Genomic DNA, 17552 nt, shown 5'->3' on the forward strand with positions numbered 1-17552 from the left:
TTTGTGTGTGCTGATGCAGCTCTTTGCCTGCCCACTTCCCACTCTGGGCTGGAGATACAGCGACTGCTGCAGTAATACAGCCAACAGAAGCACAGTGGGTAAAGGAACCGGGGAAACATTGGTGGAAGCCACGTTGTGAAGAAAGGAGAGTTGTCAAAATGAAGCTTACTGAGCTCTACGGTTAAATAGCCCGAGATGTGTGCTATAGAAAAGCAAGGAAAATGAGCATGGTTAAACTACCCCTTTCCTCCTTCTCAGACTGTTCTCTTAATATCGGGTATTTATCTGTAATTTAAGCCTGTGATTAGTTTTATCAAAAAGATAGTTCTGAAGCAGAGATCTTCAAAATGATTAGGTGTGTGTTTGAAGAAAAGAAAGCCGTGCTTGTGCTGCAGGATAAATCTGTATCTGCTTGCTTCCTGGAGCATCCATCTGTGAGGGCCTCGTGCCAGGAGGAATCTCCTGGTTGTGCACAGATCTACACCCCCTCTGTTCTTTCAGAACAGCCATCTGTCCCCTTCGAAGGCACCAGTGCCAGATCCTCCTAGGTGCAGGTCACCAGGCAGGGCAGTTTGTTCATCTGAGGTGACCTCACGTGTCTCTTCTTCCTCACCACACTCCTGCTCCTTAGGAGATGCTTTGGTGGCTATTGCTCAGGTTCTGACAGCATGGACGCTCTGACAGCTCTGGGTGCATGGACCTGGAGACACGCTGCTCTTCAGCTCTCCCTGCAGCACCAAGAAGGAGAACGGCCCCACTGCTGGACAGGGTGTAGGGCTGAGCTGCTCGCAAAGCCCTCCATGGGGCTCTGGTGCAGCCATGCAGGGATGAATCTGAGAAACGGGGCTGGGTGGCTGATATAAAGCAAACACTGTGCAGACGTTGAGGGTGGCACGCACTGCTACTGCTGCTGCTGCAGGCCAGGGGCGTAAGTAGATTAAAAAATGCAATCAAATGACTTCAAGGAAGAAAGGTTTGTTAAGGACTAATCAGAAAATGCTGCAGAGACAGCGTGGCTCAGAAACTCTCTCACCTCCGTTTGCCTGAGGCTGGTAGGATGGTGCAGGAGGGCTATTAGAGTTATGCAGTACTTGCCTCAGCCTTCCCTCTGCTGGGGCCATGCCCGGGTGACTCAGTGTGGCCCTTCCAGGATGCAGACCTTCCCCAGCCTGAAACCCAGATGCAAGGAAGGGTGGAGTTCTTCGTCTTCCCCAAGCTTATGTCCTTGGATAAAGTAAGGGAACCTCCTGTGGGTGCTGGGCACACGATCTCTCACCACTTTGGGCTAGCGAGAAGAAGCTGAGCCTGGATGTGGAGTTGTTAGTGCCAGACTAGGAAAAACCCCATGAGGGCAGGGGTTACAGTGTCATGGTCAGTGTCCCTGAGGGCCTTTGCTGTCTGTGCCCATGCTGAGAACATGTTCTTCCACACTTTGTCTGACAGTGCTCTCAGCAAAGCAATGACAGCAGGAGTGGGCTGAGGGGAGGAGGGTGCTCTGCTTCCATGTTGGGCTCAGCAAAATACCAGTGCTGAGTCCAAGAGATGTGCTGCATGCCAGGCCAGGCTCGGAGGGAGCAGGAGCCAGGGAGGCTTTTCTGCAGGGCTCCTCCACAAATGGCTGGGGACATGAGGCACTGTCACAGGGCTGAGTGAAACGCAGGGCTGAGTGTCAGGTTGTTATTAAATACCATTAATAAGTGACAAAACTTCAGGCGCAGACAACAGCTGGCGGAGGATTGTTGCTGCAGCAGGGAGATGGGGCACAGGGAATGTCAGAGGCTCTGCTCTGTGCTCCCTCTCCTGCAGGAAAAAAATGGGATGGAATGGGATGGGATGGGGTGAGTGGGGTGGGTTTGATGGGATGGGATGGGAGGTGGTAGAGTGGGATGCTATGGGATGCTATAGGATGCTATAGGGTGGGGTGGGATTAGGGTGGGATGGGGTGAGATGGGATGAGTGCACTAGTGCTGCATAGGGAAACAACTTCTGTAATATCCTGGAGGCAAGTGGATAAGAAATGTTGCAAACAACTGTTTTTCTTCCAAAATATTTACTGTGCTCAGTGCTTGCTTTCCCCTGCTGCTCCCCCAGGGAAAACCTGAGCTGGAGGACCACTGAATGGCAGCGCTCAAACCAGCAGCGCCCACATCTGCATGGGGCTGCCTGCCTGCTTCAGTGCCTGGGAGCAGCAGAGCACATGCACCTGTGGGAGGGATGAGCTGGAGACCGAGACACCTTCAGTGATTATGGCTGGGCTGGGAGCTGAGGGACAGCAAGCAGGCTGATCAGCTGCTTGAGGCAATTGCAGGGTATCGTCAGCGCAGAGAGACTTCCTGGCAGTTATTTAAGGCGAGATGCCCTAGTTTTGTGCTTTCGTTGGAGTCCCTAATTATTTCTCAGCCTTTGTAGTGAGCTAATTGGTTTTGCAGCTCTCAGGGCTGGGGAGCACTGATAGGCTCAGGAAGCACGAGCTGGAGGGACAAGGAGGGGAGGGGGAACTGGGGGGACATCGGCATGGCTGGGTGTGGGGAGTGGTGGTAAAGCAGCATAGGGTTATTGGGGGGATGGTGAGGTGGGAGGGCAGGGAGAAGGGAGGTGTCTTGTCTGATCTGAGCTGCTGCTTTTGAACGTCATTGGAACGTGTGGCCACCACACGCAGTGTGTGACAGCTCCAAAGTGCCCAGGTGGCATTGGATTTATTAGGGCATTATCCTGCTAGTGCTGCAAATGGTGTCATCTGTCTTCTAAACTTTGCACTTTATTTCAAGGAGAGAATTTAGAATATCCAGGCGATATGCTGAAGCTTTAGCATATGAAAAAGCCCTGCTGGGAAGTGTAGTTTTATTGATTTTGTTATTAAAGTGCCACTGGAATAAATTAGCTCATTTGACCGAAATGTCTCATTACCTGGATTGTAACAGGCACATGATGAAGTCTGCGGAGCTGCTTGCTGATGGGACCCGCTGCCACCATCCTGCACCCTGCTCTGGGCACACAGAGACCCACAGCACTGCCCGAGTCCACCAGGAAACAGCCCGGAAACCTCAGGTGCAGTGGGGGGGAACGCTGTACTTTGTTGAGGTTCACACTGCTCCTCTGATCCTTGGCTCAGCTGAGTGCATTGTTTTAAAGGGAAAGAGGAAAAATCCCCTTCACGGGGCAATATTTCTTTAGTAGCTCAGTAATGAAGGTGGATTGGGAAATGAACCATTCCCCATTACAGTGGGACCTAACTGCACAGCCCATGCTTTCCAGTTAAAATTTGATTGCCTTGAATCCTGAAGATTATGGAAAATAAGAAAAAGGCCCAGTAAAATTTATGGCTTTTAATCATAAAGCAGTAGAATTGCAGTAAATCTATCGTAAGCAAGCAGATAGGGACCCAGAAAATAGAGAAGGAAGCCATAGGCCTGGTGCTGGGGTCCGGAGGAGCAGGGCTTCAGGGTGGAGCAGCACTGCAGCCCCCACCTCCTCCAAGGTGCTCACCCACATGTGCAGGGCCCTTCTGTGCCATCCTGCAGAGTCAGGTGCCACGGGCTACAGGGCATGGCCTGGCAGAGAGCTGGGCAGGGCTAGGGGGCATGTAGATAGTGAGGAGTGGTGAGGTGGGAGCAGTGGATGGGGCAGGATGGGGGAGACCTTCATTCCCATTTTTAAGAAAGGGAGACCTGAATAACTACAGACTGGGAGGATCATGGAGAAGATCCTCCTGAAAGAGATGTTAAGGCACGTGAGGGACGAGGAGGTGATCTGAGGCATCTAGTGTGGCTTAACCAAGGGCAGATTGTGCCTGACCCATCTTTCTATGATGGAATGATGGCATTGGTGTACAAAAACTGAACATGATCCAGCAGTGTGCTGGGTCTGGAAGGCCCAGGGCATCCTGGGCTGCATCAACAGAGCAGTGGCAGTGGGCAGGGAGGGGATTGTCCCCCTCTATTCTGTCCTTGTGAGGCCCCATCTGGAGTACTGTGTCCAGGCCTGGGGCCCCCAGTACAAGAAGGACATGGAGCATCCTCTCCATGCACAGGGTGCAGGATGGGACCCACAGAGAAGCAGAGGGGGAGGTGTGTGATGAGAGGAGATCATGGAGAGCAAGGAGAGCATGGATAGAGGAATGGCAGCAGGGAGAGAGGTGCACAGAATGATAACGAGGAAAAGGGGAAAAAGTCAACGATTGACTGAAGGAGAGAGAAGAGAGGAAGGCAGTTAGTGGGAACAGAGCAAAAAAATGGGGTAGTGATAAAGCCTGATAGAAATGGGAAGGCCACGAGGAGCTGGGCAGCTCCTCCATGCCCTAGGCACACCTCTTCCTGTTTTTTTTACATTGTTTTATAAAGCTTTGTATTTATCCTTATAAAAAAAAAATAAAGTGAAAAGCATCTATCTGTGCTGCACAGCCCATGGTTACCTGATGAGCAGTGCTGGCAGTCAGCCCCTGCTCTCAACTGGTTAAACTGCAATAGAAACACACTGTAAATTTCAGCAAAGGAGAGAGAGAAAGAGTTTATTCTATTTTTTTTTTCCTCCCCATCTTTATGGCCATGAAAATTGCTGATCTGAGATGCTGGCCCTTCTAAAATGCTTTTCTCCTGCTCCATCCATCTGCTTTAATCACCCGGCGACTGAGAAAAAGAAATGATCCAGCTCACAGCATCAAAGATAAAAAAGTGGATGGTGCACTGACAGGGGGGCAGCTAATGAGGATGGGGGTGGCTCTCCTGGGGACACCCCCAGCTGTGTGCTCAGGGTGTTTGGGTGCCTGGGAAGGGGCAGAGGGCTGCAGGACAGAGCAGAAGTCATAGTCTCTCTTCTTTCCTAAAGCTCCCTTTTAAGACCTGATTCCTTCCCTTTGATTGCTAGGATACTGCTGTGCGCTGCAAATACCTTGCTGGACTTGCTTGTTAGCATTATTATTATTATTATTATTTTTTAAATCTCTGTGTGTTGAATTAGCTCTTTTAATTATGGCATTAAAAGGGATAACGAGTCAATTAAAAAGCTCTTTCAAACCGGCAGTGTTAATAGCTGCCCAGGAACATGGAAACCCCTCCACCCTCCTGGTGTCTGTTGAACTGCCAATTGAGTTGTCACCATCATCCTGGCACAGCTTGGGCAGAGGAATGTGCACACCCCATGTGGGGCAGAGCACGGTCCACAGTGGTGCTGGGCACAGCTCCTCATCTCCAGGGAGCACGACTGCATCCATCCATTGGCCACTGCAGCACATGGAGCCGCGGGCACTTCTGGTTTGTTACCTTGGGTTCACTCCTGGATCACTGCAAATGGTGTCTAAGCACTGGTGGGAGGGAGAGCCTGCAAAAAGCCATTGTGTTTTGACTCTCTCAAAAAGCAAAACACAAAGCAAACGGCTTTAAAAATAGTTGGGTTTCAAAACTGAAAAGGGAGGATGGGTTAGAGATGATGAGAAGCTAAAACATGAAGCTCCTGAAGCCTGCTGTGGAGAAAGAAATGCAAAATGTTTTGTTTCAAGGTGAATGGAAAGCTGAAACCAGCAAAAAAAATCCCTCTTCCCATGAGCACAGATGTTTCAGGTTGTTTTTCCTAGATTAGCACATCGCTGGAAGAAAAGAAAATCCATTCTTTTCTTTGTCGGCACTCCAGGTTCCTTTTGCTTATTTTTTATCATGTTGTAGTGACTTTGATCCCCAAAGACTCCTTAAGTGCTTTACAAGCCAAGCATGCAAATCTGGGCTCATCCCCTGAGGTGCCACTGACACTATAGAAGAATCATAGAATCATTACGGTTGGAAAAGACCTCTAAGATCCCCCCGTCCCACTCCAACCCACCCCACCATGCCCAATGACCACATCCCTCAGTGCCACATCTCCACGGTTCTGGAGCACCTCCAGGGTGACCCCACCACCTCAGCCTGTTTCGGTGCATCACCAACTCTTTCTGAGAAGAAATTCTTCCTGACACACCATGGTGATAGGCGACCCACAGCAGCATCAGGGCAGTCTGCCCCACCTCCATGCTGCAGCCCCGGGCCTGTTCCCCCCTGGCTCAGGCAGCGTGTCCGTGTCCGTGTTTATTTATATATGTGTGTAATTTCATATTTCCAGACGAGCCTGGAAGCCAAATTCCCTCGGACGTGCCTGAGGGTGCTTGCAAGTCTGACTGCCAGCTGTCATGCGCCCAAATCCTCTGTGAGAGTCACTGCAGGAAGGAAACCTCAGTGGACCCATCACTGCTTGTGCTGCTGGGTGCTGCAAGGCCGGGTTGCAGCAGGGCACTGCCTGCCTGTGCTATAGCACTGCAGCATCCCTGCCTGTGGGGAACGATGTCCATTGGAGAGGAGAGACAACTGTGCTGCTGGCAACGGCGGGCAGACAATCCTCTCCCACGGAGCCCCAGGCATCCCCATCTGCACTGGGGCTTTCAGTCTTTGCACGCAGAGGGCAGGCAGACAGCCCTGCTGTGTGCTCCTTACGCACATCAGAGACTCGGCCCTGCTCCCCTGGGCTCTGAGGGCTGCGCTCACCACTCTGATGGGCATTTGGGAATTGGCTGTAAAAATACAACCGGTCCTCGGCAAAGAAGCTGAATTCCTCCGGGTGCGCTGCGCAGGGCCTAGGGCACCAGGAAAGTGTCTTTTCTGGGCAGCGTGAGCCCTCGATGTCAGCAGGAGAGTCACTGCCTGGGGCTGTTCTGTGCAAGATGGCTGGAAAGTACGTCCTGGAAAGTGCCTCCGAGACCACAGCTCCAGAGGGGAGAAACCGAGCAGTCGCCAGAGATACAGAAGTCAAGATTTTGCATTCCAACTATCTATAGGAAATAGGGTTTTTTATTATTTCAAGTTTTCATAAAAATTCATAATTATTGAAATCAAAGTTACAGAAGAAAGTTTGTAACTTTTTATTGATTTTATTTCTTTTTTTTTTCTTTTTTTTTTTTTTTTTTTTTTTTAGTTTATTTTCCCCCCCCCTTGTTGTTTTTCCCTCTCAGAATTATATCTGACACCAGAGTCCATCAGACAAAGTCCTTACAAACACAGGAGTCCTGAAGACATCGGCTGAATGTTTTCCTGGTATAAAGAAGAAGAGGAGGAGAAAGAGGTGGTGACGGTGCGGGTGCAGAGAGTTTGGACTGGGACGGAGGGCGTGGTGGAAGGAGAGAGGTCGGTATGTTTGTACCAATGTTTTTAAATTATTTTTTTATTTGTTCATATGTTCTCTTTTTTTTTTTTAAAAAAAAAAAAGGAAACAAAAAAAAAAACAACAACCAAAAAAAAACAATGCCAACCAAAACTATTTGCAAATTGTTGCCTGGTTAAATCATTTTCATATTGAATTTGCGCGGTGCGTCGGCAGAGCTGATGCCTGCGTCAGACTTGCGTGGCACATACTCGATTTCAATGTTGTGCTTGGTGTTGCCTTTCCCCCGGCTCCACAGGAAGAGGAGCACCAGACAGAAGAGCACGACGCCCAGGAAAGAAATGAAGCCCATGGTGGTGGCGATGATGAGAGTCTTGATGTCAAAGGGAAAAGGCACGGTGGCACGTGTGCTGTTGGCATCGCTCTCGTTGGGCTGGTTGGAGATGAACGCGAAGGTCTTGTTGGGCTGGTGGGGCCAGTCTGGGGAGTAGCTGCGCACGTGCAGGTGGGCCAGCATGGTGTCGTTGCCACCCGCGTTGCTGGCAATGCATAGGTAGGTGCCGTTGTCCTGGATCTGAGCGTAGCGCACCTCCAGCGTGCCGTCAGGGAAGACAGTGAGCCGCCCGTTGGTTTTGGTCGAGATGAGGTGCTTCCGGGGAGAAAGCCACATGATGGCGGGTGGCGGATCCCCGTCTGCCCGACAGACAAAATGCACCGTGTGGCCTTCGTCCACAAAGATCTGCTGAGGTTTGCGGTCCCGTATCCGAGCCCGGCGGCAGGTGAAGTAGTTGGGCAGGAGGACGTCAGGGAAGTCTTTGAACTCCTTGCCCTGGACGAACTCGGGGGTAGAGCAGGTGGGCTGCTGCTTATTGAAGTTCAACCTCCATCGCCGTCGGAAAACCCACAGCAGCCGACAGTCGCAGGCTAAGGGGTTGTTGTCGAGGATGAGCGTCTCCAGGTTGCCCACCGAGTGGAAGGCCGACTCTTCCAGAGTGGTCAGCAAGTTTCCTGACACGTTCAGGATGCGCAGGTAATTGAGGCCACGGAAGGCAAAGGGCTCGACCGTGGTGAGCTGCCCTCCCACCAGCTGGATCTCCTGCAGCCTGAGCAGGTCATGGAGCATGGAGCCCTCGATGGTGACAATGGGGTTGTAGGACAGGTTCAGGAAGCGGAGGTAAACCAAGTGCCTCACCGACACGTACGGGATGGACGTCAGGTTGCAGTGGGTGATGGACAAGGAGGTCAGGTTCAACCCGTACAGGCAGTTGGATGTCATGGTATCCAAGTAGGGCCAGTGTGAGATCTCGAGGACCTTAAGCCTGTACAGCCTCTTGAATGAGTAATCCCGGATGGCGTTGATGTTCAGGTGGCGCAGCCGCAGCACAATCAGGCCGTGCAGGTGAGACAGGGCCTCCGTGGGGATGGAGGTCAGGTTGCATTTCTCCAGGGTCAGCTGCTCCAGGCTGTTGAGGCCGCTGAAGGCCCGGTGGGAAATGTAGACAAGGTCGTTGTCCCCTACCTCCAAAGACTTCAGGTTGTACAAGTCCTGGAACATGTAGTCTAGGAGGATCACAATTTTGTTCTCACTAATGTCTAGCTTGGTAAGATTGCTGAGTCCAGTAAACACCCCCAAGGGGATCAGCTTGAGTCTGTTACTCCTGAGCCCCAGCGTCCTGAGGTTGAAGAGGTTGTTGAAAGCCCCAGGTTCAATGGCACTGATAATGTTCTCGTTTAGCTCCAGCTCTTCAAGGTGAGGGTAGTTGGCAAATTCATCCTGGTTGAGCGTCTTGATGCGGTTCTTACCCAAGTCTAGCTGCCTGGTCTCCGTCGGGATCCCCTCCGGGACGACCATGAATCGCTTCCGATGGCACAGCACAGCACGCTCCTGGGCAGAGCACTCGCAGCGCGGAGGGCAGCCCGTGGCAGAGCCGGACAGGATGGATCCCAGCATCAGGAGGAGAATTGGCTGCCAGCAGGCCAGGATTGGGCTGCGCATACTCGCCTCCCCAGCTAACATCCTATCTCTCACCTGCAAAACACAGGGCAGAGAAAGAGAAAAGGTGGAGGTGAGCAAACACTGCGCAAAAACGAGGAAGGCGGTTTACCGTCCCGGTAGAGGTGACATTATCTACCACCTAACAAGGTGAGAACTCTGTTGGCACTTTGATTTCAGAATCCTCAAAAAGTACCAGATGAGACACTGGTCAGTGGCCGGTGTGAGGCTGGAACACAGCAGGGAGAGGGATCACCACACACTAAGACAACGGGAAGGCTTCTCACACACGGGCAAGAGATGGCACACCATGTCAGGGAGCTGTTGTGAGCGCACAGCTAACACACTGGGTGTGCTCTGCATGCTCCTATATAGAGGTGCATGCCCCTACACATCGTCTGTGCACCTCTAAGACATCAGGAGCACTTTGCAAGCCCTTATACAGCAGCTGTTACACACGTGCCTCTGACACTGGGTGTGCTTTGTGTGCCTCTATAGAGGGACTGCTCTGTGTGTGTCTCTAAGATACTGGGCACACTCACTGCCGCTGTTAGAGACCATAGAGCTCTTGCCTCTAACACACTGGGTATCCTTTGCACACCCCCGGATAGGGACTCCTCTGAGGCACTTTGTGCAGCCTGATAGAGGGGCTCCTACACACCCCCCCCTAAGACACTGGGTGTGTTTTGTGTGCCCCTATATAGGGGCTATCGAGCTCTTGTCTCTAAGACACTGAGTGCACTTTGCACGCAGCTACATAGGGGCCCTCATATATATCTCTAAGACAGAAGGTGTGCTTTGAGTGTCCCTACATGGGGCCATTGTGCAAGAGCATCTAAGACACTGGGGGTCTTGTAAGAGGCCAGCTCCCCTTATGCACTGTGACTCTGCAGATTGTGGCTGCGTAGGAAATTTGTGCTTCATCGGGTACAGCATCCCTCAGTGATGATCTCAAAACACAGCTTGTGGTCAGCCAACTTCAGGGCTGCATTTCTTCCAGGCTCACCATTTCCTGGTTCCAGGCCTTCTGTGAGGCCCTCTGCTGCCTGTCCTGGGAGCACTGGTGGCCTTCCCTGGACACTGTATGGGCAGCTCCTGTCCAGGATTGGGACAGAAAGGAGTTCTCCCTCACTGCCTCCAAGGCATTCCTTCCCTTATTGTGTAAGCTGCTATGAGGAATCAAATCATATTAATGTTACAAATGAGATGAGCAGCTACTCTGGACTTTGTTTATATCTATTGTTATGTGTAGGCTCTGCATCGCTTCTACCAACACTATTTATGTCTATTGCTGCATTGCTTTATATCCCTCATTACATGCACTGTCCATTACTTTCCCTACTGCAGCACTATTTATGGGCCTGGTATACATTCTGTGCGTTACTTTAATTGTGTCTGTTTATATGCATCATTTCATAGAGCTAGATGGCATAAGTATAACTTTTGATGCAGAAAAATAAATTCAGCATTTCTTTGCAAGGTTAAGGTTTCAGGATGAGCGATCCTGGACGGGCATAAAACCATCCACCAGCACCATCTTGGAGCCCAGCAGGCTTTGGCATGGCAGGCTGAGTTCCGTCTGGGCTGTGTGCTGTGGAATCCTCCATGGCTCCATTGGGCCGTGCAGTAGGTGCAGCCCTTCCAGGCATGCCACAAGGCAGACCCTGAACCCTGCCTGACCCTGCAGCACCTGAACCCCCACTCCAAGTGCTCAGTTGGGATCGGGGCTGATGGCTACGATGCACGAGCTGGTACCAGCTGGGGAGCACTGCAGCCCTCTGGCACCAACATAGAAAGTGAATCGATAAGAAGGGAGCAGCTGCCGGAATCACTAGCATCACACAAATATCAAATCAGTGCAAACCAAAGGAAAAAATAGTGCCCAGAGACATGGCATCCAGCACCCACCCTCGCCACCCGCTGCCTGGGGACGGGGAGCTCGGAGGCACAGCCCCATCTGGGGGAGAGCTGCCGAGGGGCACAGATGGCCCATGGGCACGGTGCTAAATGCGGCAGTACCCGCTGAGCTGGGAGGAAAGATGCTATTCTGGGGCCAGGCTGCTGACGTGAGCGGGGTGTGCTGCTGTGACGGACACAGGAGGAACATCCCCAGAGAAACCAACCCTGGGATGTCACCGAGGAGCCCCACCGTGTGCCTGGGCTCAACCCCAAGGTGCTGCTCCCTCCCCGCCCCAGCCGTGCCGTGCTTGCTGCCCGCAGGGTGCCCAGCACTGGGACTGGAGCTGCACCATGCAATCTGCTGCGCCGACAGCAAACGAGCAGCAAAACCCCCGCGTCAGCGCTAAGCCCACCTGGCATTCATAAATTACAGCGCGTGAGACGTTCACCCTTGAACCAGATGCTTTCGAGAGCATCAAGCAACGCAGGCAATCGAGGACGGAGCGAGCCAAATCCCTGGGGCCCCACGGTGCGCAGGGCCAAAGCAGGGCTGGAGGGCACGGCTGAGGGCACGGCTGAGGGTGGGGCTGTGGCTATAGGTGTGGGCAGGGGGTCAGCCCCCAGCTCAACCCCTCCTCTGTACCACCGCCTTTGCACGGAGCTTCTGGGATGCAGCTCCCGGAGTCGGCGCTCTCCTCGAAGCTGCTCCGGCTAAATCAAGTTTTATTGAACTTGACTACATTTTAGAGATAAAGACTCCAGGTTTACAAATAAATATTTAACAACCTTTCCCGCTGCTAGAAGAGTTGCTTAGCCAGACCCTGGGCTCTGCGCTAAGTGTTCCTGTAGCTATCTGCAAAGCAGCAAAACAAAGGGAGAAGCTTTAATTTGCCAAACACGTTCGTGCCCATTTCCGCCTCTCTCCATCACTCCCTCTGCGCCCAGTGCACATTCACGGCCTCTTTCCTCCATCTCCCCACTCCCACCCCAGGTGGGGTGGCACCGTCTCCCCGCTTGGGAATGTGCAGCGCTCTGGGAGGTTGCACAGAAGGATCTCTGAGCTGCAGGATCTGCTTTCAGCTGCTCCGAGATGGAGCCTGGAATAGGTGCGCCGCAACCTGATCTGCCGTGGCAGTTGCTCCGGGGCTGTAAAAGAGCACGAAGAAGTATCAAGATGTAAATCCCCTTCCGGCACCGACAAGGCCTGGCTGGCACCAGGTGCCCACAGCTCCCGACCCATGGGACTGCTGCGCAAAGGGCTTCCCCATGGCTATGGCTCTTCCTCCCAAAGTGCAGCAGTCCCATTGCCCCGGGGAGGTAAGTCAGCAGGGTGCTGGCAAGGAGATCCCATCAGCTCCGTGGTTCTGCTGAAGCCCTCTCGCTGAGATCACAGCTGTGCAGAGCTGCTCACCCTCCTTACACCTTTGCTCCCTCGTTTTTCAAGGTTTTTTTCTCTCTTTGGCTGCACATGCTTCAGTGACCCATCAGCAAAGAAAACATCCTGACAAGTGATCAATAAGTAATTGCAAAGGCAGCTGTGGATGCCTCGGGTGCAGAGCCCTGAGCTAGCAGGAGATAAATGAGCATGGGAAGGTGCAGCATACCGTGGAGCTCAGGCTGAGAGCCAGCCTTGCTCCATGCACACCAAACTGCTGCAGCCAAGGGCTGCCCGCAGCTGAACAGTGCCTGTAGGGCTGTGTCTGCTGGGGGATGTCCCCTGAGGGTCTGCCTTGGGAGCAAGTGCCCTGGAGATGTTTCAAGCTTGGGTCATCAGGAGAGCAGGAGGTGGACTGTGAAGGATCACAGAACTATTAGGGTTGGCAAAGGCCTTCAAGATCATCTTGTCCAACCCCAACTCGTCCCACCATGCACACTGCCCACATCCCTCAGTGCCACATCTCCACGAACCTGGAACACCTCCAGGAATTGTGACTGCACCACCTCCATGGACAGCCTGCGCCACTGTTTCACAACTCTTTCAGAGAAGTTCCTCCTGATAATCCAACCTGTCCGTCCCCTGGCACAGCTTGAGGCCATCACCTCTCATCCTATCGCCGTTACCTGGAGCAGAGGCCGACCCCCACCTCACCACAACCTCCTGTCAGGGATTTGGAGAGAGCAGTCAGGTTTGCCCTGAGCCTCCTCTTCTCCACGCTGACCCATCCCAGCTCCCTCAGCAGCTCCCCATCACACTTGTGCTCCAGACCCCTCACAGCTCTGCTGCCCATCTCTGGACACGCTGCAGGGCCCCAATGTCTTTCTGGCAGTGAGGGGCCCAACACAGCACTCAACGTGCAGCGTCACCAGAGCCCACTACAGAGGGACGATCACCTCCCCAGTCCAAGGACATGCACCAGCTGTCCAAATGGGGCTTCTCATTTTATTTATGGCAGCAAGCCTCCCCTCTGAGAGACCCACCTCTGGGGACATGGGCTGCTGGAGGCACTCAGCACGAGGCACCCAGCTCAGTGAGCACCAAGCACTGGGCCAGAGCGGAACTGAAGGGCTGTACAGAGCTTTGTGCTTCCCTTCATGTAGCTGTGGAAAGGGGATGGAAAAAGCCTCCTCGACTATGGAAACATCTGCACCGGAACGACGAAGGAGCATCTCCAGGGAGAGGCGCCAGGGTCACGCTGACATTGGGAAGGCAGTGCTCACCTCGCCGTGCCCTTATGGGACAGAGGCAGCTGCTGCAGCCCATCCACAATCCCCTCTGTGCTGTGGGCTCAGGGCAGCGTGCCCTCCCATGCAGCCTGGAGTGTGACTTGCTGTGCAGAGTCTGGGTCCCCCACCCCTGCATCCCAGCCCTGCTCTGAGGTGAAGCCCTGGATGGAGGCACCGATGCTGCGCAGCCACAGCAGGTGGGGACCAGGCTCATCCCAGCCTCACGGAGCGATGCTGCTGCTGGAGACTGTGGGCACATCCATTACGTTACATTTAAGGTCAGCCCGTACTCACAGCACCGCTTCTGTTCCCACGCTTTATCCTAAAATACACCCACAACCAGCGCAATGCCCTAAAAAAAGGCTGATCCGGAGCACTGCGTCGTTCCCCGGAAACCTTTAGGATAACAGCAAGAGGACTTCAGAGGACACAGCTCCAGGGAAGCTGCCGATTTACCTCTGGCTGGGACCGGCCCTGGTATAACCACACTGCTGCCCCAAATGAGTGGCCTCACAGCCCTTTGGAAGGGGCTGAACACAGAGCAGGGGAGCATCGCTGTGCCCCCTGTCTGCCTCCTGCCCAGAGCCTTCCTGTGAGCCACATCTACACCTGTCGCAATTATTGCTTCCTTCACACAATAACGAATACAGCGCTGCAGGAATGTCCAGAAAGAGAGAAACGGAGAAAAAAAGGCAGCGAAGGAAAGCGCGAGTGATGGTGAACACAGAGATTTCTCTTCCCAGCCCGGCTTTCTTTGTGATGATTTCACACGTAGAATTCCTTTTTCTTTCCCCTTTCTTGCTTGTTTGATTTCTGCATTATTTATGGCTTGTCTTCAGGGCCTCTATTTGTTGTTATTGTTTCATCCAACAATAAAACACATTAGATACAAACAAAGAGCACAGAGCCACAGCGGAGCCCCGTCCTACACTGCTGGATGGGGCCGGTCTGTGCAGCCCCAGCCTGACCCCTCGGCTGCAGGGTGCCATGGGATGGGATGGCAGGAGCAGGGCTATCCCCACGGCAGAGCAGGGCTGTCCCCACGGCACAGAGCTCCCTTCGGCACGGCGCTGCGCGGTGCTTTGGTTTTGTTCCGCCTGAGCTGAAAAGCGATGCTTTCCACCCTTTCCTCCTCCTCCCCAGCGGTGGTGATAATAACACAGAGGCTGCACTCCGGGCTGTATGTGAGAACAAAAGTAATCACGTGGAAACGCAGCGCATGGAAATTAAATCGGAAATGCAAGGCCTGGGTTTCCATTTCGGTTCGGCTTCTGTATCGTTTCCCATTGAAAAGGATAAACAGAGTGACAGCCAATCAGCCTAATGGCAGCACCTAATGGCAGCACAATTCCATGTTTCCCGAAGCAAATTGCAGCTCCAGCCCAGGGCCCAGCGCCAGCTCTGTGGGACGGCCATGGCACGGCACGGCCCATGGGCAGGGAGGGGTTCCTGCAGCACCCAGCGTGCCCATGTGGGAGGAGGAGCACCCAGCAGCTGTGCACGTGCCCGGGTTCTGCCCTCGCCCCCTGGGTGCCTCTGGCTCCACATGGGTTGTTATCCATTTCACACTCGACATCTCCAGTCTCAACAATGAGCTGGAAGAATGGATTGCGCCAAAATATTTCTGCTTCTCTCTCCGGCGAGAATTCCCCATCGGAGACCAATCCAATTAAGGTGCTGGTTATGAAATTAACCGTAATTACAAGAGCGATATTTAACGTTTTGCATTCTGATGAAGAAACGGAATGGAAATGATAAAAAAAAAAAAGAAAACAAGAAACCAATCCATTATAATTGTGGGTCCTAGCAAGATAAGTCAGAGCAGCGTGGGGCAGTGGGAGGGCTGGGGCTGGGCTGTACTGTGGGGGGGGACAGTGCCTGCCTGTCCCCAAAGCATGGCACCGACCCCACTGGACAGCATAACCCAGACCCCATCAGGCTGCTGGAAACGTGGGCAGGGAAAGCAGGGCTGGCCCCAAGGCAGGATGAGGGTGCAGCCCCAGCAGCACGCAGAGCAGGGGCACGTGGCAGTGGCACGGAATGCTCTGCGTGCGGCCGTTCCCCTCCACAGCTCCAATTTCTGCTCCCCCAGGTGGGGAGAGAGAGAGGGTGCGGGGAAAAATGGGCTTGGAATGAAATTGAGGGCATGGCCTTCGGTTGGCTTCTCCCTTTATTTTTCTTGGGTTGTTTGATTTGAGTTAAGCGTCCCCAGCTCGCTGCTCTCCCCCCACTGGAGCCACGACAGCCCTCTGCCCACCCAAAGCCATTCCTGCTCTGCCAGGACAGACCCCACCAGCACCACTGTGGTGCAGGGCACCATGCCTGCATCCTGTGCCACCAGGAGGGCTGCCATACAAACCAGCAGCACACCCTGCCCAACGCCAGTGTCTGGGGGCAGCACCCCATGCATCCATCAGTCCTCGCTGGGCAACGATGAGCTCCGTTTGCTTGGGAATCCAGCGACTGTAATTACGCTGCAATTACAGTGTGATTGTGGCGATATTATAAAGTGATTTGTCAAGCCCTGAAATGAAAGCTCACGTCAGTGGGTTTTACACTTGTTACGTGCAGCGAGCGGCACAAACTTTGGCATCCTTATGGCAACTGTCTTAAGCGGGAAAGCAGAGGAACAGTAAGTCATTCCATCGTGCCGTTCACCTTCCGGTGACATGAAGCAGTGGTAATTAGCATTATCGCGGAGTAATTGCGTTACAGGTGTGCAATAGCAGCTATGTTAAGGAGATGTAACCACCTGCTTTGTAATGAATCCCCCCAGCCAAGCGCCCGGGCAGCGCAGCCCTTCCCACAACTCCTGCTGCACCGCCCTCCGCCCGCCCGAGCCCCGTGAGAGCCCCCGAGTGGTGCCACAGCCCCGGGCACCTCACCGGGACGGGAACCCCACGGTGCTCTGCACGGGGCCTCTGCGGCTGCCGGGGGAGCTGCAGGGAGGGCCGTGTGCTGGGGAACGGCTGCGTGGACACCGCTGGGTTGGGGGCACGCGGGGGGTGCCGCTGAGCCCGCAGCGAGGAAAGCCGCTCGCACGGAGCCCGCAGGCGTTTGCCGCACGTCCCTCCCTCCCGGCAGAAACCCTTCAGCGGCATCAGCGCTCCCACCTCAGTCCGGAGGTGGCACCTCCGCCGCACGGCTGCCTCGCACTCCGGGCTATCCGCGCTCGGCGAGGCGCAAGGTGAAAAATCCGATCATCCGCGGACAGCAGCGGAGTAACAAGCAGCGGCCGGGGTGGGTCGGGGCAGCCCTCGTGCCCTCCTGCCCCGAGAGTCCCTTCACCATTAACCCCTTCTTTTCCTGCCGGGCGCAAACCGAGGGCGAAGCGCTGTCAGAATTCCCCTCCCGCCGCCGCCTCTCCCTCTCCAATTAGGAGCCCGGGCACGGGGACCCTTCAGCGCCCCGGATTCCCCTGAAGCCCTCAGACCTCCCACCCGCCGGCACCTCCCCGCGGCGCCGCTGGCCGTCCCTGAGCCCAATGGTGACGGAGGGCTCAGCGATACCCCCTGGCCCCCTCCCGCGGGCCGCTGCCCGGGGCCGGGCGGCGCGTCCCTGCCTGTATCCGCCCGGGGCCGGGCGCAGCCGTGGGGCGATTTTCCTCGGCCCCGGCCCCGGATGCCAACGCTGGGGCCGCCGCCGCTCTCCGTCTCCGCAGCCCTCCCTGGCTGGGAGCGCTGCCCCGGCCGTACCCCACCTGCATGTGTAATCCGCTGCCCGGCGGCTCGGCTCCTCCATCCGGGGCGCGGGAGGGCTGCCCCTCGAGATGCGGCTGCGGGCAGGGCGGGGCGGGGGCCGGGGGAGCAGCGAGGAGGGCTGCCGGCAGGAGAGGGGCGGCGGGGGCGGCCACCGGCGGGGCCCGGGGTTCGCGTCC

The 17552-nt window shown here is 54.5% G+C and overlaps 1 protein-coding gene and 1 long non-coding RNA gene across 3 annotated transcripts in view; one reads left to right on the plus strand and one right to left on the minus strand.

Annotated features, from left to right (window-relative positions):
• Nucleotides 1-7205, plus strand: part of LOC122163407 — a 67526-nt gene extending 60321 nt beyond the window's left edge. The window contains exons 5-6 of one of the 2 annotated variants that reach the window (XR_006169897.1): nt 2922-3048; nt 6934-7205. This is a non-coding gene — a long non-coding RNA (uncharacterized LOC122163407). The remainder of the gene's footprint in view (nt 1-2921; nt 3049-6933) is intronic. The other variant, XR_006169898.1, reaches the window with a different exon arrangement.
• LINGO1 (leucine rich repeat and Ig domain containing 1) lies at nt 6949-17397 on the minus strand. The gene is made up of 2 exons (XM_042824609.1): nt 17376-17397; nt 6949-9148 (listed from the first exon to the last, which is right to left on the minus strand). The coding sequence occupies exons 1-2, from the start codon at nt 17379-17381 to the stop codon at nt 7295-7297; spliced, it is 1860 nt and encodes a 619-aa protein (XP_042680543.1). The 5' UTR covers nt 17382-17397; the 3' UTR covers nt 6949-7294.
• Nucleotides 17398-17552: the final 155 nt, after the last annotated feature.

The sequence above is a fragment of the Centrocercus urophasianus genome, unplaced genomic scaffold (assembly GCF_019232065.1).
Source record: "Centrocercus urophasianus isolate 14NV4802_14NV808 unplaced genomic scaffold, USGS_Curo_1.0 seq_23, whole genome shotgun sequence".
NCBI lineage: Eukaryota > Metazoa > Chordata > Aves > Galliformes > Phasianidae > Centrocercus > Centrocercus urophasianus.